The 23,805-nt window shown below is 50.0% G+C and overlaps 1 protein-coding gene across 1 annotated transcript in view; it reads left to right on the top strand.

The window, feature by feature from the left end:
* LOC126502655 (polycystin-1-like protein 2) overlaps nucleotides 1-23,805 on the top strand; it is a 73,069-nt gene that overhangs the window by 24,317 nt on the left and 24,947 nt on the right. Inside the window, exons 14-30 of the mRNA XM_050143840.1 lie at nucleotides 583-759; nucleotides 3,478-3,623; nucleotides 4,173-4,364; nucleotides 5,491-5,622; nucleotides 5,761-5,943; nucleotides 7,736-7,860; nucleotides 8,860-8,986; nucleotides 10,102-10,233; nucleotides 11,078-11,297; nucleotides 12,493-12,686; nucleotides 13,712-13,942; nucleotides 17,309-17,410; nucleotides 17,718-17,896; nucleotides 18,438-18,584; nucleotides 19,631-19,830; nucleotides 20,672-20,877; nucleotides 22,365-22,581. Of these exons, the coding sequence (XP_049999797.1) occupies nucleotides 583-759; nucleotides 3,478-3,623; nucleotides 4,173-4,364; nucleotides 5,491-5,622; nucleotides 5,761-5,943; nucleotides 7,736-7,860; nucleotides 8,860-8,986; nucleotides 10,102-10,233; nucleotides 11,078-11,297; nucleotides 12,493-12,686; nucleotides 13,712-13,942; nucleotides 17,309-17,410; nucleotides 17,718-17,896; nucleotides 18,438-18,584; nucleotides 19,631-19,830; nucleotides 20,672-20,877; nucleotides 22,365-22,581 (2,910 nt within the window). The remainder of the gene's footprint in view (nucleotides 1-582; nucleotides 760-3,477; nucleotides 3,624-4,172; nucleotides 4,365-5,490; nucleotides 5,623-5,760; nucleotides 5,944-7,735; nucleotides 7,861-8,859; nucleotides 8,987-10,101; nucleotides 10,234-11,077; nucleotides 11,298-12,492; nucleotides 12,687-13,711; nucleotides 13,943-17,308; nucleotides 17,411-17,717; nucleotides 17,897-18,437; nucleotides 18,585-19,630; nucleotides 19,831-20,671; nucleotides 20,878-22,364; nucleotides 22,582-23,805) is intronic.

Here is a 23,805-nt window from a genome sequence, read left to right as displayed (position 1 = left end):
TTTTTTTTTTTTTTTTGGTTTTTCGAGACAGGGTTTCTTCCCGAGTGCTGGGATTAAAGGCATGCGCCACCATCGCCCGGCTTCTCGTGTTCTTTTTGAACCAAGTAAAATGGCACATTGCTGCAGAACAGATGGGGGCTCACAGTTGAGAGTGTAGGAATGGAAAGAGATGGCTTCTGGGTAAGCTGCTCGTGAAGTTACTATGAGGAAGTCATTACTGGTTTCACCTTACAGATGACAGAGGTCAATTCCAAGGCCACTTGGACAGTAAATAGCAGAACCAGAATTCCAGCTCCATATCTGCCTGAGTCTCTTCTCTCTCTCTCTCTCTCTCTCTCTCTCTCTCTCTCTCTCTCTCTCTCCATCTCTCCATTTTCTCAAAGTGAACCTCATGGACTTGCATTGGGGACAATTGTCAGGTAGGAGTATTTTGGGGCTTACCCCAGAATCTCCAGAGAGATCAGAGGGTTCAGGGCTGCAGAGGCCCAACAATCTTGCTTAACAAGCTCCCCAGGTCATCCTGAAGAGGGGCTAAGTTTCTGGACACACAGTCCCCTAAGCACATGAATCTTCCCTTCCCAGCTCTGGCCAGCCATGCCTATGGGGAGGATTCCTACGTGATTAGCATGCTACCTATACCAGAGGTGCCCGCCTGTGCCATCGTCCCAGAGGAGGGTACTGTCCTGACGAGCTTTGCTGTCTTCTGCACTGCTGCCACAGCCCCGGGTCCCCTGGAGTACTGCTTCTGTCTGCAGTCAGGTACTAGCTAGAGGTGCTGCTCTCCCTCAGCCCCCAGGATCATCTTCTCCAAGAGAGGGGACTATCCCTGTCTGGCTGCTGCAATAGAATCTATTGTAGAATGGAGGGAGACTGGCGGGATGAGGGACTCTGAAGCCTTGGTCATCCCCAAAGCCCTGGCCCAGTCATCACACCAGAAGGACAGCATCCAACAGGCCCAGAGGACACTCTGACTTTGTCCCAGTATAAGGTATAAGAGAGGGTTAGATGAATGAAGAGACCCAACAGTATGTATGGACACACCCAGTCATAGTCTTACACACACACACACACACACACACACACACACACACACGAGAGCGAATGAGTGAGCAAGAGAGGGAGGCACCGCAGAAGGGGGCACTGCACCCCTTTAAAAGTCAGGAGCTAGAGCTAGCTGGAAAGACAGAAAAAGATCTGGTTCATAGAACCTTCAACACTTTCATTGACCCCAATTTGTAAGTGGCAGGAGAGAATGACGGTGTCCCAGGACAAGCAACTCTCAAAGAACTTTTTTTTTACGTAGGTTCTCAGAGGGTGACCATCAAAGACCCTACCTACACTGCATGACACCCCACACAGTCAGCCATGTCAGTTGAGACAACCACACCCAGACGAGCAATGAACATGAAGAGAAGGGTGGCTCGGGGCAGCTCCCTCCATTTACTGTTCCATTTTGGTGGCTGCTGGTTCTCCCTGTGGCCCTGGGCATCTGGGGATCATCACAGGAGCTCTGTGTGGGCCTTCGTCCAAGAGAAACTTTCTTCCAAACTGAGGCATCAGGAGTGGTGCTGGCACACTCCACAGTATCCTGCCCCAGACACCGTATGACATAAACAGTGTACCTTAACTAGGGAGAGGTGGGTGGAAGCCCTTCTAGGGAGCATCGTTTTCATCGGATGCCCGCCAAAGAATGCGCAAACACTGGGCTGTTAAGAAGGTAATGGCTGGGTCTGAGCATGGAAAGAAAAAGGAAACCCAAGCAAGGCAAGTAGTCCCCTTTGTACCCAAAGGGAGAGGCCAGATATCCCCCTTCGTCTCATCCCCCATCTCATACAGGAGAGCAAGACGGCAAGGAAATGTGATTGGACGGTGCTGTTCAATTGCAAGTCAAAAGCTTCATGATTGTCTGCACACTGCACGCACAATGACTGGAGACTTCCGTGATGTGCGGGTCTCCTTTAAGAAACAAAAGATAGTCATCCATTCACTTAGGTTTACAGCATACAGATGCCAAATGCCACGCTGTGTTCTTCTGGGTGCTAGGCTTGTAGTACTGGACACAACAGAGAAAATCCTTAACTTCATGATCGTTAACATCTAGTGGTAGAGACAGCAGGCAAGCCATGCCGTGTACCAAGGGGACGTGGTTTGAGACATAGCAACTGGGAAGCTCTCTGTAGGTGTAGTGGGGCAGGTCGGCAGCAGAGTGATTGTCTGGAGGGCTTACATGTGGGAAGCGCCAGAATCCACCCCCACACTATAAAACCAAACCCTGAACCAACACTGACACCAAGGGAGGTGACTCGCGTCTACAATCCCACCCAGCACTTCAGAGGCTGGTGCAGAGGGATTGCTGTGAGTTCACGACCAGCCTGGGCTCCATGGTGAGTTCTAGGCCAGCCTGGACTGCAGAGTGAGACACTGTCTCAGAAAAGCAAAGAACAACGAGACCCCCCCCCCCAGGCAAATAACAAGAAACAAACAAGCAAGGGGCTGGCTCGATGGCTCATTGGGTACCAGTGCTTGCTGCTCTGGACTGGGACTTGAGTTTAATCCTCACACCCACATAAAGGTGGTAAGAGGGGACCAATGCCATGAAGTTATTCTCTGCCCCCCATGTGTGCTGTGGCATGTGGGTATAAACACACACGCACATCTCTCTCACATATCACACACATCACATATACATGTATGAAGATTAAAGCAAGCAGAACCACCCACCTAACTCACGTGGCTGATTCCAAAGGGTGTGGAGTTTTAGGGGCTGAGTTTCTCTTCTCCCCTGCTGTTCTTCCTTTCTCTCCCCCTACTCCCTAAAAACACCAAAACCAAAACAAACCCGCCCGGGACTGGAGCGTTGGCTCAGTTGTTAAGAGAACTCGTTGCTCTTCCAGAAGACCCAGGTTCTATTCCCAGAACCTAAATGGTGGCTCACGACCATCGATAGCTCCAATTTGAAAGGATTCAGAACCCTCTGCTGGCCCCTTTAGGGATCAGGCATGTGTGTAGTACACAGATATACACGTGGGCAGAACAACTATACACATAAAATAAAAACACATTTTGGGCTGGAGAGATGACTCGGGGGTTAAGAGAACTGGCTGCTCTTCCAGAGGCCCTGAGTTCAATTCCCAGAAACCATGTGGTGGCTCACAACCATCTATAGTGGGAGTCAATGCCTGCCTCTGGTGAGCAGAGGAACATACAGACAGAACACTCATTTAAATAAATAAATCTTTAAAAAATAATCTTTAAAAATGTTTTAACTTAACCACCATAAAAAAAAAAAACAAAAACCTACTTGTAAACAGGGAGAAGGTCCTTCAATTTTTCATACACTTTAGGGAAATGATTCTACAGGTACAGAAATCTGTGGGTTTCTAGAATGGCTGCCACGCCACCAGTAACTGAGTCTACTCTGGCCCTGTGAGCAGGAGCGGGCTCTGCCCTCCTAATTGCTTCACTTTACTCTGCCAGGTTCCTGCCTCCACTGTGGCCCTGAACCAGCACTCCCTGCTGTGTTCCTACCACTTGGGAAAGAAAAGGATGGCTTTGTCCTGACGGTGGTCATCTCTGTCACCAATCAGGCAGGGGACAGACAGCAGACCCAAGTGGCAGCTAAGGTGGGTGGTAGCGATGCCTGGTGTTTCTTTCCTGGGAAATGCCTCCACCCAGCTGAACCTGAGGAACTACGAGGCATGTGGAGGCGGCCGAGGGCACGGGTGATGAATCGCCTATACACTCATTCCTTCCGCAAATATTTACAGAGTACCCATCCGCTGTGCGCCAAGTCCTGAGGATACAGCCGCGGACACATGCCTTTGAATATCATATGACTTAGTAGCCAGAGTATGGGAAAGTCCTGGGAGCAGGGGCAAGGGCGGAGATCAGAGGATTGAACTCTGGGCGGAGCCTGGAGAGGTCTCAAGAGAAGTTCATGGCTGGGAGGCAGGTGCAGGTGGGGGATGGGTTAGGATGAAGAGGGCAGCTGGAGGGGGAGTGTGGGTTTGCCCCAAAGATGTGGTGTGCAAACGGGTCGGGTCGAGGTGCCTTCCAGTCTCAGGAAGTTCCCGGGAGCCTTTTACCGGGCTTCCTCTGCTCCCAGATCCAGGACTTTAGGATCCAGTTTCTTGAACAGGGACCATTGAGTCCGTTTCTGGTTTCCTTGTCAGGTGGGCCGTGGGGACACAGGTAGTGACTGTGTGACATTCCAGGCTACTGTGGCAGAGAGAATCTCCTCAGCTCTGCAAGATGAGCATGGCGGTGACCAGTTTCTACACTTTGTCAAGGCTGTGTCTTCTGAACTTAACCAGGAGGACCAGAGCCCAGGCTCTGGGCAGCTTAGAACAGATACCAAACGGAAGGTGCGTGAAACGGGTCCTTTAAAAAATCTACACGCGACTTCTTGGGGTGGGGGTGGGGCTCATGAATCAGAGAAGCCTTGAGTGTCTCCCAGTGGTCACTGTCACTTCCTGCTTTAATTCTTCCAATGAGTGGTATAAAGTGAACAAAGTATCTTCTTTATTGGTAACCCACTTTCTCTGCCCAACACCGTGGAGTCACAGACTTCTGGAAGCTCAAGGGGATTGGAGAGCCGCACTCCAGCTCCCTCATACTAAAGATGACTGGAGGAGGAAAGTGAAGGCTGAGAACTTTCTGGAAGCTGTAGGGGAGAACCTGCTTCTTAGTGTTTCCAGCTTCTAGAGGTCATCGCCAGTCCTAGGCTCCTAACCTAATCCCCTTTTCCATGTCTGCGTAAGTGTGTGTGTGTGTGTGTGTGTGTGTGTGTGTGTGTGTGTGTTTACATAGGCTCTAGGCAATGGAGCTTAGTCTTCATTCTTTTATTTTGTTTGTTTGTTTTTGAGACAGGGTTTCTCTGTAGCTTTGGAACTTGTCCTGAAACTCGCTCTGTAGACCAGGCTGACCACAAACTCACAGAGATCCGCCTGCCTCTGCCTCCCGAGTGCTCGGGATTAAAGGCGTGCGCCACCACCACCCAGCTAGGTCTACATTCTGGCATACTAAATATGTAAGTCGTCAAACTACCAACACCCCCTTACTACCTTTTTGAAACCCTCCCCTCCCCATGCATCCTCTTCCCACCTATGCACACATCACCGATCTCCTTCCTCAGTGTTCCCACCTCTGTCTTATGGACTGTCTTATGGAGACCCTTGTAATTATACCGCTCCCACCTGTAGCTGCCAAAGGATCTCCCCACGTGAAGGTGCTGGGCTAAATCATATCTTCAGAATGATTTTGTCAAAGCACCATTTCTTTTTTTTTTTTTTTTCTGCAAGGCAACATGGTCACAGGTTTCAAACATCTGGATGTGGGTATCTTTTGGCCATTATCCTATCTGCCCTACCTCCCAGTCTACAAAGCCCAGATGAGCCTAGTCATTCCTAGGACCCCAAATTCTCCTGCAAGGCCTTCACAGGGTCTTTGGAATTATCATTCCCTTCCTGCCCTTTCTCCCTCTGTGCCAAGGTCAGAGAGCTTGTGCTGAGATCACTGTCCGTGCTCACCACTGACCTGGAGAACATGCAGAGGGTGCAGGGTTTGGCTGAGGCGCTGAGAGAGGTGACCCGCCATAGCGAGGAGCTCACCTCGGTGGCTCAGGTGAGAATTTCCAGTGGCTGGGCTAGGCAAAGGCACACGTTCTTCCATGCTCTGGGCCCCTCCAGTACACTCTGTGCTCTCTGAATGGCCCGTCCCAGGCAGGGGCTCACACTTTTTTCCTTCTTTGGGTGAGGCCAGCGGGAGGCCAGTCAGGTCCTGCAGCACGCAGCTGAAGCTCTGTTGACAGCCAGTGCCAAGGTTCATCCTGAGGATCAGAGACGCCAAGAAGCCATCAGGGCCATGTTTCAAGCGGTGGGGACTGTACTGGAAGCTTCCCTCAGCCAGGGATCTGAAGAGCCTATGGAGGCCAATAGCAGCCAGGTAGGTGCCCTGGACCAGAGGCAGCCCTCACCCACACTGCATGCCTAGCTTGTGCTTAGGTTGCAAGTGGATCTTTCTCGACAGTCCACAGATGCTGGGCGGGTGCATAAGGTTACAGTGCTTCTTGGGAGCTGGGAGGAAGGTCCTGGAAAGCAGAGTGTGGGGCAAGTATACAGAACAGGGCTGCTGCACTCAGTGAACCCCGCCTGTCACTTGGAAGCCAAGTCATCCAAGCTCCCTAAGCCTGCTTCCCTCGTTTGTAGCTGGAGCCACTCTCTGTCTCGCCCCCATCCGCTGTCCATTGCGTGGTGTATCTGAACCATTTTCAAATTTGGGCAGTGTTCTGACTCTTGCATCCAAGCAGACAGAATGTCTTTGGGAGTCAGCCTCCTAAGGCAAGAAAGGAGGGATAGGTGTGGCTTCCATAGTCACTGGTGGGCCTTGGGAGTACTGGCTCTCAGGACTGCATCATGGCGGAGCCACAAAGCCTAATTTGATAACAGCTGCTCCACAGCCCTTCATCCCATGGGCCGCCTTCTCTGTTCATAAAGAACCGAAGGACAGCCACGTGCAAAGACACAAGGTCATCCTCTCACATGTGGCCACATGTTTAGATACTAAACACACTCCCGTGCTCATCCTTACACACTCATACATCCACACCCTTCACAATTACATATGCACAGCCACACAGGCACATGGCCATACACTCGTGCACATACCTGGAAGCCCCCGAAACACACATACTTCGTCCCATCAAGCACATACATACAGGCATGGATGTACATTCTCATATGGCAATGCAGTGGCACATAGACTCTCATGGGTAGTGTCAACCAGACAGTAACTTGTCCATGCACACTTGTCCATACTTATACACACGCCCTCAGATCAACTCCCAAATTCAGTCATATTCACTCATGTTTTCACACACTAGTGCTCACACCGACTTGCATGTACACACTCAAACACATCATACATACATGCAGTCACATCTCAAATACAGTCATGGATACCATGGATACACACAAACACAAATACACAGGCAGACAGACAGACAGACACACACACACACACATGCTATTAGGTCCTCTGCTAGGTCCTTGCTCTAGCTTTGTTTGTCATCACGAGAATGTGTCTAAAAATGTTTAAACATTTGTTTATTTGAGGGGCACACATGCCCCAGCATGCGTGTGGAGGTCAGGGGACAACCCATGAGAACGGATTCTCTCCGTCCACCACGTGGGGCCCTGGGATGGAACTCAGGCCGTCGGGTTTAGTTTGCGAGAACCTTACCCATTGAACCAACTAACTAGTACAGAAAATGTCTTCTCTGGGGGTTTGGATGGGGCAGGGAGCTGAGCTTGCCTGTGGCTCTTACCTCTCCTGGAGCTATATGTGGGCCATGTGTACACACCTGCAGGACAGAGCCGCACAGCTCAGTGGCTGTTCATATGGACCCTGGAGCCAAATTTCCCGAGAGCCTCCTTCCACCTCACTAATATTTGACTTCCCACATCACCTCTTTTCTGTGTTCGCTCCTCTGCCCTTCTGTCCAGGGGATGAGAAGCACCTGCCTCACGGGGCTGCTGTGAGGGCGGAGGAGCCCCTGGGAGTCAGACAAATGCTTTGGACTTCTTTTGGATGCCTGCTTTGTCCATGACCTCCAGGGCCTTTCTTGTCTACTATTTCCCTCTCTTTCTCCCAGTCCCTGCTAAGAGTCCCACAGTAACCCAGTGACAATAGTCAAAGGGGTGGTGATGTCCACAGCAATATTCTGCTTCCTTTTCAGGCTCACATCGTGGCCCAGCTACTTCAGGTTGTAGACCATTTGCAGACTGCCCTCCTGCTGGGGACATTGCCAGGGGACCCTCCAGCCATCCTAGAAACCCCCTCCATCTCTGTGTACACAGACAGGTACTGAGCTGCGCTGTGCATGCCCAAGAAAGTTGATGCCCTAGCCCTCATACTGAACTACACGAGGCAAGGACCCAGAGGCCAGTCTTAGGGCTGGAGAAGTACTGGGACCAGGCTTGGTGTGTGGGTGTCATGGAGTCTTTCCACCATGGAGATGTTTGTTTGGGACAGAATGGGAACTGTGGAGAGCTAAGCCCAGTGTTTAGAAAGTCCCGGGAGAACTGTGCAGGTAAGGGGAGCGGGGGGGGGGGGGGGGGGTGAGGNGGGGGGGGGGGGGGTGAATGAGGGACCACACACGTCATCCTCACTGTGTCCCAGCAATTATTACTTGCTTATATATTCTTAGGAAAGGAAAGGGCCTTATGTGTCCCCTGGGCCTCACAAGCCTTGTGACCTTTTTTGTCCTTCCACAGAGGAATGCTAATGGGCCCAGTCTTGGAGATTTTAACTGCTCACAGCTACTCTGACGCAAGATAGTGAAGATCATGTGTAACCCAGAGGAAACACACACACACACACACACACACACACACACACACACAGGAGGAGGGGGGTTCCCTCACTACGCTCAGCTCCTCAGCTCCTCAGACCAGGGCTGCTCTCTTGGGCCCCAGTGGCAGATTACATTAGCAGTATCAAGCTCTGAAAACAGGTCCTGAGTCTTATCAAAGGGGGCGGGGTCACAGTCAATGGTCAGAAAAGATGGGGCTGGGAACTCAGAGCTTCAAAGGTCTAGGTAGGTAGTGGGGAGAAACTTGGAGAAACGATTCACCAGCCATCCCGAGTACTGATTCTATTCTAGGGATGCAGTTCTAAGCAATTCTGCTTGTGCATGGACCTCCAGTCCGCATAGGGTACCAGCAGCGTTTGATGAGGCTTCTGTTTGAAAACAGCCATCTCCTACAGTAAAGTGGAGCCCCACCCCCTCCTCCCACTGCACAATGTAGTTCTTCCTCCAACACAAACTTTCTTTTCTCCCGATTCTCACCCTGTGGTCAGAATACAGCCACGGAGTTGGCAAGGCTCTTCAGTGCACACTACCACCGTTGACTCTGTGACCTTCACCCTGCCAGCCGCCACCTCCCTCTGCCCCGTGGAGGACAGCCAGGAGCCTGTGGACATAAGGGTAACCCAGCAATGCCGCCTCCGAGACAACCTTCACAGTGTGCAAAGTGCCGGCCCTTCTACTTGCTCACTGATGATGCTAGCAGCCCCATCCGTTAGAGAGGAGGTTCAGTGTCTCGTCTAAGCCATAGCCAGGAGCACAAGTGAACTCAGACGCCATAGCTCTGGACACCCAGATCCATTTATTCCAGTGGGTTGCATGGCGTCATGAGTTGTTGTGGAGCGGGCGCTCTCCAGGCTCCCATCTGTAACTCAGACAAAGACCAGGGGTCCCTTTCATCCCAGATTAAGGCACATCTGATCCCCCTGAATGCTAGTGAAAATAGACCAACATCTCTCTCTTAGATACTTCTTGCCACCCCTGGTAGTCATGGGGCTGTTTTTAGGATGCCTGTGAACATGAGTTTCTAATCTGTAGCTGCTCAGTCCTTTATATAAAATGGTGTGGTAGTTATACAAAACCTATGCACAGCTTCACATGTACATATATACACATGCATATACATAACATATGCAATATAATTACACACACACCACATATAGAGGGGGAGGGAGGAAGGGAGGGAAGAAAGGAAAGACTCCCTATATAGTCTTGACTGACCTGAAATTTGCTTTGTAGACCAAGCTGGCCTTGAACTCACAGAGATCTGCCTACTTCTGCCTCCAGAGTGCTGGGATTAAAAACACTGCTACAGAGCTCTACCTAGACCTCTGCATATACATTGAATAAAGTCAAGGTTGCTTGTAACAGTTGAAACAATGTAAACGCTATGCAAACAGCTAATGAAAACGTGCTGCTTTGGAGAATGGCAAAAAAAAATAAGTAGCCACACAGATGCTTTTTTTTTTTTTCAAATATTTTCAGTCCACATTTAGCTGAATCCACAGACATAAAACTAAAGAAATGAAGATCTGACTATATTGACTTTGGGGGAAGAAAGACTTACTGATTCCCAGGGCCAGCCCTCTGAGACCACATCTCTGGAAAGCACAGGCAGGCTTCTGTATCCACCCCCTAGAGCAAGGGCTACTCAACCACTCCTAGGATCTCACTGTTCACACAGGGGCCTGGTCCTCTCCCACCCCTCATCAGTGCTTCTTGCTCTTGGCTTTCAGATGATGAGTTTCTCACGGAATCCCTTCCCTTCCCAAAGCCGATTTGATGTCAGTGGAACTGTTGGCGGACTCCGTCTGACCAGCTCCAGTGGCCACCCCATTTCAGTGAAGAACACAACGCAGAGTATCGAGGTAGGCTCTGGGGTGTTACCCGAAGTCGGGTGGCACTTAGCCTCCTCTTCAGCTTGATTTGGGACCAAATGGACCAGCTGTGCAAACAATGGCTAGAGAAATCACCCAAAGTACCCCTTACCCAACTAAACATAGCACTCTACTTAAGACCATGCCTTTGTGGCCATTCACACATCTTCGGTGTATGACAGCTTCTCCTGGGAATTTAAATCCGTTAGGTGGAATTCTAGTCATTGCACAAATGAAATGTTCATTTTAAAGGCACACAATGCTGTTGCAGGAGCTCTCCCACACCACAGTGCAGCCTTCAAAATGCCATTAGGTTTTCTTTGAACTTAAGCAAGAACGCCAACATCCCAGGCTGCAATGGACACTTAGATTCCTTGAAGAGTTTACGGACATTCCTAGTTATTTACTGTTTTCTCTCAATGACTGATCAAAAGTCATGCAGGGAAGCCTCCATCCTCATTTGTGGCTGCTGTGAATGCGCTATCAGGCAGATACGATGCAGTTAAGGACCTGGAGATGGGCATTCGAGTCTGGATTGCTCAGGGGCCCAGTGGAGCCACAAGGGGCCTCGGAAGAGGGAAGCAGAAGGGGGCAGTGACTGCTGTTGATGACACAGAGAGAGGTTGGGGTGATGATGGGAGGAACAGACCAGAAACCTAGGGCCGCAGGTGACCTATAGAACTGGGAAGAGTGGGAAGACAACCCCACCCCCATCAAACCTGCTGCAGAGATCTTCTTGTCTACATCAGCCCTATGACAGACACCACAGGGCTTTAGATGCTCATTGCTTGCTCTGCCCCTCTGTCTGGCTGTAATTCTTTGTTTCTGAAAACAGGTCCTGTTGCCACGGATTTCAGAACACAGCGAGCCGACGATGCTGAGCCTGGCTACCCCAGAAACTCTGTGGGTGACTATGACCGCCAGGGAGGCAGCTCTGGGGATCCAGCTGCACTGGGGACCCGACGTCCCACTCACACTCAGTCTGGGCTATGGCTACCACCCCAATGAGACCAGCTACGATGCCCAAACACACCTGCCTCCTGTGGCTGCCACAGGTAGTCAGCTTCCTTGGCTGTTTCTTAAGGGGCTTCCCGGGTGGGGCCAGTTTCAAACTAAGGTGTCATAGAAAAAAAATCAAAGAGCAAGGCCAGGAGATGGCTCAGTCATTAAAATATAAGGATCAGAGTTCAATCCCGAGAAACCACATTAAAAAGCGTGATGTGGTAATCTATGCCTGTGATCCTAGTCCTGGGAGGGGGAGGATCAGAGACCAGAGGGCCCCTGGGGTTCACTGACTGCCAGCCTCACTGAATCTGGATCTCAAGTGTGGAGAGATGGCTCAGCAGTGAAGAGCGCACATTGTGCTTGCGCAGGTCCTCATCCAAGTCCTTTGAGTTTTAAGCTGTGGCCAGTAGTTCTCAGGCAAATAATTTTGTTCTAAAATTACTAAGGTTTAGATTGTGAGCATGCTGAGTGGCTCACAATCCCCCTGTAATTCCAGCTCCAGGAAGATCCATGCCTCTGGCCTCTGTGGGCATCCACACTCAAATACACACACTCCGTACCCCAGTGCACATAATTGAAAATAATAAAAATAAATCTTTTTTTAAAAAATAAAATAGTTTAGAAGCTTTGAGGAAGACTTACAGTGTCAGCCCCTGGTCTCACATATGCACACATGTATACGTATACACACACACACACACACACACAATTATTTAATTAAAAGGAAAGAACAAATTGCCTGCCTTCTTCAGCAGCTTTCATGGGCTGATGTTATTGGTGTTATTTACCCCCTTTAGGTAAACATCTAGTACATGGCACGGAGATGCAGGTGAGCCCACAAAGAGCTTTCTGGAGCCAGCTGTAGAAATCTCCACATTCCAGATATGAGCAGAGAGGGTCAAGCCAGGTGCAGAGCAATCCCAGCACTTGGGAAACTGAGGCAGCAGGACCAGTAGGGCCGGTAGGGCCAGGCTTTGCTACATAGTAAATCTGAGGCTAGCCTGGGCTACAAAAGGCCCTGTCTCAAAACTACAAAACAAATAAAAAAGAACATAGAAGTTCAATAACCAGTCTGATATCACACAGCCAGTAAGAAACAGTTACGATCCCTTCAGGTCCTGCCGTGCTCCTGCACGCTGAGCAAGGGTACTCTTGGGATAATGGAGAGATCTTGAGGTCTACGTCCCTGCCATGTCACCTTGGTATCCTCTCCTTTCAAGGAGACCAGAGCCTTGTTTCTTGCAGGAGAGCTACACACATGGATCCTGGGCCCAGAGGACCTGCCCTTTGGGGAAGGTATCTACTATTTGAGAGTGGTCCCCAAGGATGATCTGGAGTCTACCTCTGGCAGGAACCTCACAGTTGGCATTAGCACCTTCCTGTCACAGTGTGTGTTCTGGGATGAAAGCCAGGAGACCTGGGACACCTCTGGGTGCCAGGTAAGGAAGACAAGTAAGCTGGGGAGGCGTGGTAGGGTGTGTCTACTCTTGTAGGGTCCCCATTGGAGCCTCTGGTACAATCTCTCACGCTTCTCCAAGGTGATCTGCGTATGTCATTCCTGTGCTCGGAATGTCCTCCTTGCCTTCAACTAAGCCCATTGTCTTGAGGAAACCTCATGGCCCTGACTAGGTCAGATTTCCTGCTGTGAACTCCGATACATTCTCCCCATGTCACCCTGCTTGGCAGTGTGGTCCCCAACCTCTTTCCTGAGGCCGTCCCAGGAGCCATGAGTGCTGGAACAACTGATCACGGAATAAGTATAGGACTGATTCAGATGGCTGCCCCCTGTGCATGGGGCACGGCAGGCCAGGATGTCACTTCCCAGAAAATGACCTCAGCTGTGTCCCGTGTTCACCTTTCCCTGCATTATCTCATCAGCATCTCAGATACCTCAGGAGAGCTGCAATGTTCCCATTTCACAGGCAATGAGACGGCGGGTCAGGAAACTTGATGGACTGCCCCCAAACCTCACACACATTATGTGGAGGGCCTCAGAGCACATCATCACTGGCCTACATAGCTAGTTCCAGGACAGCCAAGGCTGTGCAGTGACACCCTGTCTCAAAAATCCAAAGCAGAACACACAACGAAAAACAAAAACCAATCCCCAGTACAATGAACGGTAAATAATCTTCTCTGAAAATTAAAATAAATTTTTGTTTTCATTTGTGTGTATGTCTCATGTAGCCCAGGCTAGCCTTGAACACGTAGCAGGGGATGACCTTGAACTCCTGATCCTCCTAAGTGCACCTTCTGATTATGGAATTACAGGTGTGTGGCACCTGTAATATCCAGTTTATGTGATGCTGATTAAACCCAGAATTTCACATCCCAGTCCTAAAGACATATAATGTCAGCCAGAGGATGGCTGAATCTGTGGCTGAAAGCTGGGCTGAGTGGTGTCCGCACTGAGGTGTTCATCATTTCTCTCCATTTCCAAACATGGTCTCTTTGGGGTTTACAGGTAGGGCCACGAACCACCACCTCCCAGACACACTGCCTTTGCAACCACCTCACCTTCTTTGGAAGCACGTTCCTGGTGATGCCCAATGCCGTTGATGTCCACCAGACTGCGGAGCTCTTTGCCACTTTCGAGGACAACCCAGTGGTGGTTAGCACAGTGGCCTGCCTCTGCATGGTCTACGTGCTGGTGGTGATCTGGGCCAGGAGGAAGGACATACAGGATCAGAGCAAGGTGAGGTGCTGGGTTCCTGGGAATGGAAGTAACCGGGACTGTAGAGGACAGAGCCCAGGGGTTACTGCAGCCCTTAACCCCTGGGGTCATCTCAGGCAAGCTGGCCCCTTAGCCTAGCACTTACAAAACATCCCTTTTCATCAAATTATCAGGAAGACTGTGCTATTGATCATCAGCTGAGTACTCACTGAATGCCAGTGTTTATGTTCACAGCAGCCCACAGAGGAAGGTACCTCTCATTGGGATGGGAGGTCTCAAGGCTACCCTTGTGTCCGTAATTTGTCAAAAAGACTCAGAACTCAGAACAGTAGTTGAAGTAATACTGATGGTTTATTATCTTTGTTTGTAGGTGTATGTATGTGTGAGCCTGTGTGTAGGTGTCTGTGTGATACACATGCATATGTATGTATTGTGAGTCTTTGTGTAGGTGTCTGTGTGATATACATGCATATGTATGTATGTGTGAGTCTGTGTATAGATATCTATGTGAGGCACATGCATATGTATGTATGTGTGAGTCTGTGTGATGTACATGCATATGTATGTATTGTGAGCCTGTGTGTAGCTGTCTGTGTGATGCACATGCATATGCATGTATATGCACCTGAAGGCCAGAGATGACATCATGTGTTATTTATCAGAAACTGCCCTCCTTAGTTTTTGACACAGGGTCTCTCACAGGGACCTGGGGTTCACCAAGCAGGCCAGAGTGACTGATCAATGAGTCCCGGGAACCCCTTCTCCAGTGCAGGGATTAGACCTGTGTATCACCATGCCTGGCTTTTCATGTCAGTCAAACTCAAGTCCTCATGTTTGTGTGGCACCTTATAACCTGGCCCACCTCCCCATGGCTGCTACACCAAGAGGACTCAGTTGCAAGAAACAGGGCAGAGAGACCTGACTTGATCTGTTCTGCTGATGTCTGCAGATGGTGCTTGATTGTCCTTGAGATGACACCTAGCAAACATTGCCAACCAGAAGCTCACCGAGCTTTGGTGTCATGGGTTTGATTGGGAGTTGGGCGCGGAGGTAGGAGTAGCCAGCCCACTTGACCAATCCTGGTTCTGCAGTTTACAGCCTCAAATACACAGTATGTCCTGAAGTCCCACCAGAAATCACATTGTCCTCATAGACTACGTGGCTTGGCCAGGGCTTCTGGTATCCAAAAACTGCCTTAGTAGGATACACAGGAGTCACCTCTAAGGACATGGATGATGGGCACAGACTATGAGGACAACCTCCCATTTGTTTGTTTGTGGGGTGTGTATGTTTACTTTTTAAACTGTGTCTCATGTAGCCCAGGCTAGCCTTAAACTCGCTATGTGTCTGAGGGTATCCTCAAACTCATGACAATCCCCTGCCTCAGCCTTCTGGGTGCTGGGATTGCAGGATGAATCTCCTCGCTCGGTCCCGGTCCTTTCTTTGGTTCAGACACCTCAAGTTCACTGAGTGCACCCTGGATTTCATTCCACCCACCATCTTAAAGAGGAGGCAACCAGGGATCAAGAGGTCAGTTGGCCCGAGGCTGTTAGAGAGGATCTAGATTTCATCCTAGACAGGGCTCATGGCTTATACATGAACCAAACAAAAAACTATACAAGGAATCATTTGCAATAATAATTAATAAAGTCATATGGAACACGGGGCTGGCCTTCAGGATGTGTTTGTGGGCGTCTGAGGGAATGCAAGGGCGCAGTGTGGCAGAGTCTGGAGCTGTCCATCTCTCGCTCTCTCCTCCCTGGCGGCACCACTAGGGATGCCAATCCAGAATGCAAGGACACTCAGCGTTCATACTGCTGTCTCTGATTCCTCCACGAGACCAAACATTGATACTTAAATATAGGGTTGGGGCTGGCGAGATAGCTCAGTAGTTAAGAGCACACACTGCTGGGCCTAGTATAGTGGATCCAGCCTTTACTCTCAGCACTTGGAGACAGAGGCAGGAGAATCTCTGAGTTCAGGGCCAGTCTGGTCTAAACAGTAAGTTTAGGCCAGCCAGGGATACATAATGAGACCCTGTCATGAAAATAGCAACAAAAACAAAACCACAAAAATGGGGCTTGAGTGATGGTTCAGTGGTGAAGAGCGCTTGTGGCTATCCCGGAGGGCGTGAGTTCAGTTCCGAGTACCCACATGGTGATTGGCGGCCATCTCTAACTCAAATAACTCCTGTTCTGGGAAATTCAATGCCCTTGGAGGGAACCAGGCACACATGCATGCACATATAAACATGCAAACAGACAAACCACACATACACATAAAACAACTAAAAAAAAGCACATACTGCTTTTGTAGAGGAACCAGCTCAAGATCCATCCCCCAAACCCACATCAAGCAGCTCCCAACCACTTGTAACCCCAATTCCAGAGGATCTGATGCATTATTCTGGCCTCCTTGAACACAGTGGCCATATGCACAACCCCTCCCTCCCCCCACCAACATAGACTCATAATTAATTTTAAAATACAAAAGCTGGATTTAAAGACACACACATATTATCTCAGCACTCAGGAGACTGAGGCATGTGGCTCTCTATGAATTCAAGGCCAGCCTGGTCTACATAGAGAACTCCAAGTCAGCCAAGGTTACCTAGTGAGACCCTGTATCAAGAAAAAAAATTATATATATCTTAAATGCCTCAGATTGGCTCCCAGTAAGCATGCTATAAAATGGAGTTAAGTCCAGGGTGCGGGGGTGTTTTCTACGAGGAACTTTTAGGGTGAGCCGGAGGAGCTGGCAGGATGGTTATGCAGCAGTTAGAGCCCTGCCAGGCCTTGGAGATCAGCACTGAGCTGGGCTGGGCTGCTCAGGTCTTACACACAGCTAGATACCTCATAGATGGGTCATTGCCTGTCAGCGACCACAAGAGTGTGCCCTGGACAGAGAGGACCGCATCCTCGGCAGCAGAGCCTCAACGGCCAGCGTGAGCCTTTTACGGGAAAGAGAGCTGAGCAGCGCATCCCAGAGGTCACCCCAACCCCCTGGACACCCCTAGCTCCAGCCACTTGATGCTTTCGCTAAAACATCTCAACATTTCATTCCTTCTGAGTCCCCCGGGAAACAACTGTATAAACAGTGGGCTCACCACACCGGACACTGAACATTCTCTTTAATGCCAGGCTCACTTCCAACTTAACTCCACAGGGTCGCACTTAATAATGAAAGCACTTTGTCCTTCCTGGCTTTTGCTACTATTTTTCTTGAAGCCCTTCTTCCCACAAAGGACAGTTCTCACTGGGTCAGATAATAATGAATGCCAGTTTGGTTTTGCATGTTAATTGGCATCGTTGCCCAACTCATTCTTAGCTGCTGGGTGGTGGGTGAGCCCACTGAGTAGGATCCCCCTAACACTGTCCTTCTGTCCAGGCAAAAGTCATAGTGCTGGAGGACAATGAGCCCTTTGCCCAGTATCACTACCTGGTGACGGTCTACACGGGACACCGACGAGGGGCAGCCACATCTTCGAAGGTTGGTTGGTGGGTGTGTCTCTCCCAGGGCGGTGCTAGCTGTCCTGTGGAGTGTCTGGCTCCAGAGATTTGAATTACTGTGTACTCTACTTGTTTCATTTATAGATCAGAGGAGAGAATATCCTTTAGTTTTAAAAATCACATTGTGCATTGTGTGTGTGTGTGTGTGTATATGAGTGTGAGTGTGCGTGAGTGTGTCTGCATGCCTAGTTTTGTGCAGTGCTGGGCTCAAGCACAGAACTGCCGAATTCTGAGCAGACACTGCACTGACTGAGCTACAGCCCCAGCTTCTGGTCTCTGGGTTCTAGGTGACTCTCACGCTGTACGGCTCAGATAGAGAGAGTGAGCCCCACCACCTGTCAAACCCTGATGCTGCAGTTTTTGAGCGAGGAGGGGTGGATGTCTTCCTGCTTTCTACTCTGTTCCCTCTGGGAGAGCTGCAGAGCCTCCGGCTGTGGCATGACAACTCTGGGGACCAGCCATCATGGTGAGTTGGGAGAGGGCAAATGACCAGGCTAGGGCGAGGTACCCATTTCTCGGCTTTCGTGAGCTGCTGCGAATACACAGAATGGCTCTCCATGGCACAAGTGGGGCAAGCAGGCTCAGAGAGGCTCGTGGTCCATATAAACCAGACCAGAAGAGAGGAGGGTGAGGCCCAGTCCTTGTGTCCAGGACATCTCCTCCTCTGAGGCTTCGAAGCAGGTTGCTAGAGCACACTCTCCCGCCTGGCTTCTCTTGCTGATGGCTGGGTGTCCTGAGTAAGGAGTTCAGAGGTTTCAAATGTGTTTCCCCCACCCTGCCCCTTCTCTGCAAACAAGCATTTGCCTTCAAAGCTGAGGTGGCTCTCTGCCGGCTGACCTCCCCCACAGGAGGCCAGATGTCACTCAGACACCAAGGGAAGAGCATGCGTGTGCCTTTTACAGGTACTCCTGTTCTTGGGGCTCATTTTCTGAAGGCCTTATCCCTGTGGTGTCCCAGGGAGTCCCAGCCCCACGGCAGGTCCTCAGAGCTGCATCTCCTTTCTCCAGGTATGTGAGCCGGGTGCTGGTCTATGACCCTGTGGCCGACCGCAAATGGCACTTCCTCTGCAATTCGTGGCTGTCCATCGATGTTGGCGACTGTGTCCTCGACAAGGTGTTTCCTGTGGCCACAGAGCAGGACAGGAAGCAGTTTAGGTACTTCCCTTCTGTCTTTTTTTTATCGTAGGACAATGGCCTCACAGCCCAGGCGTGCTAATGAAATAGACGGCGGACTGACCACTGTTGAATGCTTCTCTAGAGTAGAAATCAAAAAATTGCAAACAGCTGCCTGCCAGTACAAAAGGAACTGGTTGAAATACACTTAGCTTGTTTAAAACTTTGCTTATCGATTATAAAAGAATCCTTGCTCTGCGGTGAAGATGATGTATGATGGGAGAATACAGAGGAAAAATGTTTAACTACTTGTGAGCTCTAAGGAAAACATGTAACTTGGGATCTGACTGTGATTCCTTCTTATGTAAAGATTTTACTTTGTCTCTTTGGAAAATATGTAACTTGCGGTTGTGAGGTAATCTTTTCTTGTGTAGAAATCTTTGTATCAAGAAGTACAAAAGGGATAAGAAAACAATAAGAGCAAGGAGATGGAGCGATGTAGGAGGGAAAACATCAGAAGATAGAACCCCAGGGAAGGAATAAAAAGGATAAGACCAGGAGAGATATGGAAGGTGAACACCTAGGGAGGAGGAGAGAGAGAAAGAGAGAAAGAGAGAAAGAGAGAAAGAAAGAAAGAAAGAAAGAAAGAAAGAAAGAAAGAAAGAAAGAAAGAAAGAAAGAAAGAAAGAAGAAAACATCAGGATAGAAAAACAGAGCAGAAAAAGAACAGAGTAAGAAGCAACAGAGAGAAAACTAAAATGAAGAACCTTGGGCCCTCAGATGAAGTTCTCATGTGTGTCTGTGCATCTGTCCATTTGTCCAGTAGTCCACCTACTCTACATCTCCTCTCCAGTTTCTCTGACCTGCTAGGGGCTGAGCCCCTCATCAGCAACAAACCATCTAATCCAGCTTTTTAAAGATGTGGTTGGTAGTTGCGTTGTCGTAAGGGGTTTTGCCCACTGAACCAACTTGCTGGCCCCAAACATGCTGAATCTCCCAGGCAAATCACAGGTTGCTCTTAAGAGACCAGTCCCTCTGCCTACCTGTCTCTCTAAGTGCCTATCTCTCTCTCTTCTGCCTGCCCACAGCCACCTGTTTTTCACAAAAACCTCCACGGGCTTCCAGGACGGACATATCTGGTACTCGGTCTTTTGTAACTCTCCTCGGAGCAGCTTCACACGTGTGCAGAGGGTGTCCTGCTGCTTCTCGCTGCTCCTCTGCACCATGCTGACCAGCATCATGTTCTGGGGTGTCCCGAAGAACCCCGCTGAGCAGAAGATGGACTTGGGTAAATCTCAGTCTTCCTTCTGATGGCTGGGGCTGGTGGGTACCAGTCTCACTGCCCCAGCAAGACCATTGCAATCCAGAGGAGGTTTTCAGTTTTTGTTTGATCGGTTCGATATTCTGAGACAAGGTCTTACTTACACTGTGGGCCAAACTGGCCTCAAACTCACTCACTACCATTACAGGTGTGAACCACCATGCCTGCCTTGTCTTTGTGTCTTGTGTGTATATGTGCATGCACAGATGTGCACATTCAGGTGGAGTTTAGCTCTGGGTATTGTTCCTCAGGAGTTATTCACTTGATTTTTGCAAACAGGGGCCTTAAGCTTGCCAGTTGGGCTCCATTGGCTGGCTACAATGTCTCTGGGGTCTGGTTGCCCCACTTCTCAGCACTGGGGTTACAGGCAGGTGCTACCACACCTGACTTTTTGCAGTAGTGCTTGGAATTGTGGCTTTCTGGTCCCCAGGCTGGCATGCTAAGCACTTTACAGACTGAGCTGTCTTCTCGGCCCCTTTGATTTAGTCTTCACCGGGACCAAATGGATGTGGTTGGCCATGGTACAGCTGACCTTAGCCTCTGGCCCCTGCAAAGAGTAAGCTGAGTCACGTGGCCCAGACTCTTGGTAAACTGCCTTGTCAGGGTGGTCTGTCTGGCTTGACTCACAACCCTAGTAAGCTAAGGGCCTCTTGGGGGCTGGGTAAGCATCCAAAGGCTTACAGGTGACCTCCTACGAGTTGTGCTTGGCAGGTCCTTCACTGTGTAGCTCCCTTCTGCTGAGAGGGGGGAGGGGACTGGACTTTGGGCATCTTGCCTCCATTTGGCCCCTCCCCTCTTTTTTCCCCAGGCAAAATTGAGTTCACTTGGCAAGAGGTGATGATTGGGCTGGAGAGTTCCATCCTTGTGTTTCCCATCAACCTCCTGATCGTCCAGATCTTTCGGAACACCCGACCTCGGCTCCCGCTGGAAAAGGATGAGAAGCCGGAGCAGGGACCCTCCAACCTGACTCCCTCACCGCAGCCCACGGAGGAGGGACTTCTGACACCTGAAACAGTGACCAAGGCATGACCTCAGCCTCAGTTTGTCTATGAATGGAGGGACTCTCTAAGCTGGCAGTAGAGGAGTGCAGGCTGGTGCATGGGGCCTGGCAGCCTGGATTGCCTGACAATCTCAGATGCCAGGATCCACCAGCTGAGAACATGCAGACTGTCATCATGCATATCCCATATGTCATATGTGTAGCGCACAACGCCTGTCTGCGCTCTATGTGCTACCATACAGTTTGCGAGCTTCAGGCAAGGGGCTGGAGATTGAAACACACAAAGACACTCAGAGAGACAGAGACATGGCCCTCTAGTCACTGGCAAGAAGCCCCCTATTCAATAGCACCATGGAGGTTTATATACCCAACACAGTCAGGTGGGCCAACAGGTGAAAACCTCATCCCCTGATCCTCAAGGCCAAGGCAACACGTGCTCATGAAGCAGAGCTGGTAAACAACTTTGACACAGCTTTCAGTAACTCAAATCAGAAGGCCAAGTACACATCACAGCAGGGAAGAGAAGCTGGAGGTCAGGACTCCAAATGGTCCCAACACATATGTGTTCATGCAATACACACTTTTTGAGCATCTGTTATCCACCCTCCTCCTTGGCTCCAGTGACAAAGTGTGAGGCCAGCAAAATTCACCTGGGGAAGCCAGTAAGTTCATTAGGCTTCCTTACAGTGTGATCGATGGTGAGGGGTGACAGACAGGGACATGGATGGCCTTAAAGCAGCCGCTTCGGAAGGGCAGCACACAGCAGTTAACAATGGCTTCTTCATGGCTGTATAGATGGAGCCCCCTCCCCTCCTACCTTGCCAATCTCTTCTAGCCCCTCCCCCCAGGACCATATGCAGTTATGCCAGAATTGCATGAGGTTGGCTGGGAATGGTGAGCCCCGTGTCCCTCCTTGCCCCTCCTTCAACCAGGGAAGGTAAATGGTCACCAGGCCCGCTGCTATGCTCTTTCGTGAGCAGGACCAGAAGAACTGAAGATGGCAGTGTAGTTCTGAGGATAGCGCTGTATTGCAGAACACCCCCCCCCCCCAAGGCTAGAAGTTCATAAAAGAGACACATTAGCCGGGCAGTGGTGGTGCACACTTTTGATCCAAGCACACGAGAGGCAGAGATATGTGGATCTCAGTGAGTTTGAGGCCAGCCTGGTCTATATATTGAGTTCCAGGACAGCTAGGGCTGTTACACAGAGAAACCATGTCTTGAAAAACAAAAAACAAACACACACACATACACACACACACTTCCCCTACACTCGTGCACTTGATGATCTTTTATAGACTGCTGTGTGCAGTCATTTGAGTAATACAGCCTGGAATGGGTCTAGTCAAGCCCTAGAGGAGAAATTTTCATGGTTGCTGATCCTTCCTCAGAGCTATAGCTCAAACATGGGTTACGCAGCTCAGTGCACATGCCCTAGGCTCCTATGCCCCAAACCCTGGTCTGCAGCTCATGGTCCCTCGCCTCACTGGCCTTTCTTGCAGGGTGTGCAGACTCTCCTCTGCTCACTGTTTAAAGCTCTGGAGGTGCTGCCCCCGGCCTCGGGCTGGGACTCTAAGAACCTGATGGACATTAACTACCTCCTGGCCTTAATGGAAGACCTTGTCTGTCCAGAAAGCGCAACAGGACAGGGGTTCTGGGAGGAAACGCTAGAGAGGGAGGACCCTCGCACCTCCACCCATGGGCCTGTCCATCTGAAAGGTAAGTTCTTCCCAGGAAGTAGTCCTCTGGAACCAGGTGGTCCGGGCGGGAAATCAGGACCTGGCCTCCATCTCCCAAACACTGGGCAGCACGTACCAGCGCACCCAGCTTCACGCTCCTTCAGAAAATTATTTCATTTCTTATCCTACATGTAAGGTCACGTTTTGATATCAGAGGACAATTTGTGTGATTGGTTTCTCTCTACGATGTGGGTCACAGGGAGCAAACTCAGGTCGTCAAGCGCAGCAGCAAGCATCTGTGTCACCTGAGCCACCTCCCTGACCCTTGTTTGGTTTCTTATTATGTCTCTTCTGCGATTTAAAACAAACAACAAAAAGAGATAAATATTTTCTTCTAGGCTGGTGTGGCGTGAAATCCCAGCATTTGGCTCTCAGGGGTGGAGACAGGAGGATCGGAAAGGAGGTCAAGTCTTTCTTGGCAACACCAACAGCTAGCTTGAGGCCAGCCTAAAATCCGTGAAGCACCGTCTCAAAAGCAAAATAACAGCAATAAAAATCAGTTTTAGAGGAGCTGGGCATGGAGACAGGGCTTGATGGGAGAGCAGGACTGATCCCTGGGTTCTGTCCCCAGCACTGAGAGAAATAATTGAGAATCTGAAATTTTGACAAACCAACTTTAGAAAAACAGTAACACAGCCGGTGGGTAAAGACGCTTGCCCCCCACTCCTGATGACCTGAGGTCAGTCTCACCCACACAGTGAAGGAGAGAATCAGCTCCCACAAGCTGTCCTCTGGTTTCCACATCTACCTGTGGATGCACGAGCACACACAGCAGGTAGATAGAGAGCGTTGTAGTTAGGGTTTCTATTGCTGTGACGAAACACCATGACCAAAAAGCAAGCTGGGGAGGAAAGGATTCATTTGGCTTACAGCTCAGAATTGCTGTCTACGGAGTGAGTTCCAGGACAGCCAGAACTGTTACACAGAGAAACCCTGTCTTGAGAAATCAAAACTAAATCAATAAATAAATGAACGAATAAGTAATTTTTTAAGACATGAGAACAGAAAACTTTGGCACTGGGCAAAACTGGACTTAAATTCAAGTCTAAACACATAGAAGGAAAAGACTCCAGCTGGGGAGTAAGGTGGCTCAGCGGGTAAAGAGACTTGCTACCAGACCCGACAGCCCGAGTTCAATCCCCAGGACCCACATGGTGGAGGAGTGGCTCATTAACTAGAATCTCTATGCTGTGAAGAGACACTG

Source organism: Alexandromys fortis, unplaced genomic scaffold (genome assembly GCF_014885135.2).
Source record: "Alexandromys fortis isolate MF-2015 unplaced genomic scaffold, M_Fortis_MF-2015_v1.1 scaffold_1, whole genome shotgun sequence".
NCBI classification, from domain to species: Eukaryota; Metazoa; Chordata; class Mammalia; order Rodentia; family Cricetidae; genus Alexandromys; species Alexandromys fortis.
This window is presented reverse-complemented; position numbering and strand designations above follow the sequence as displayed.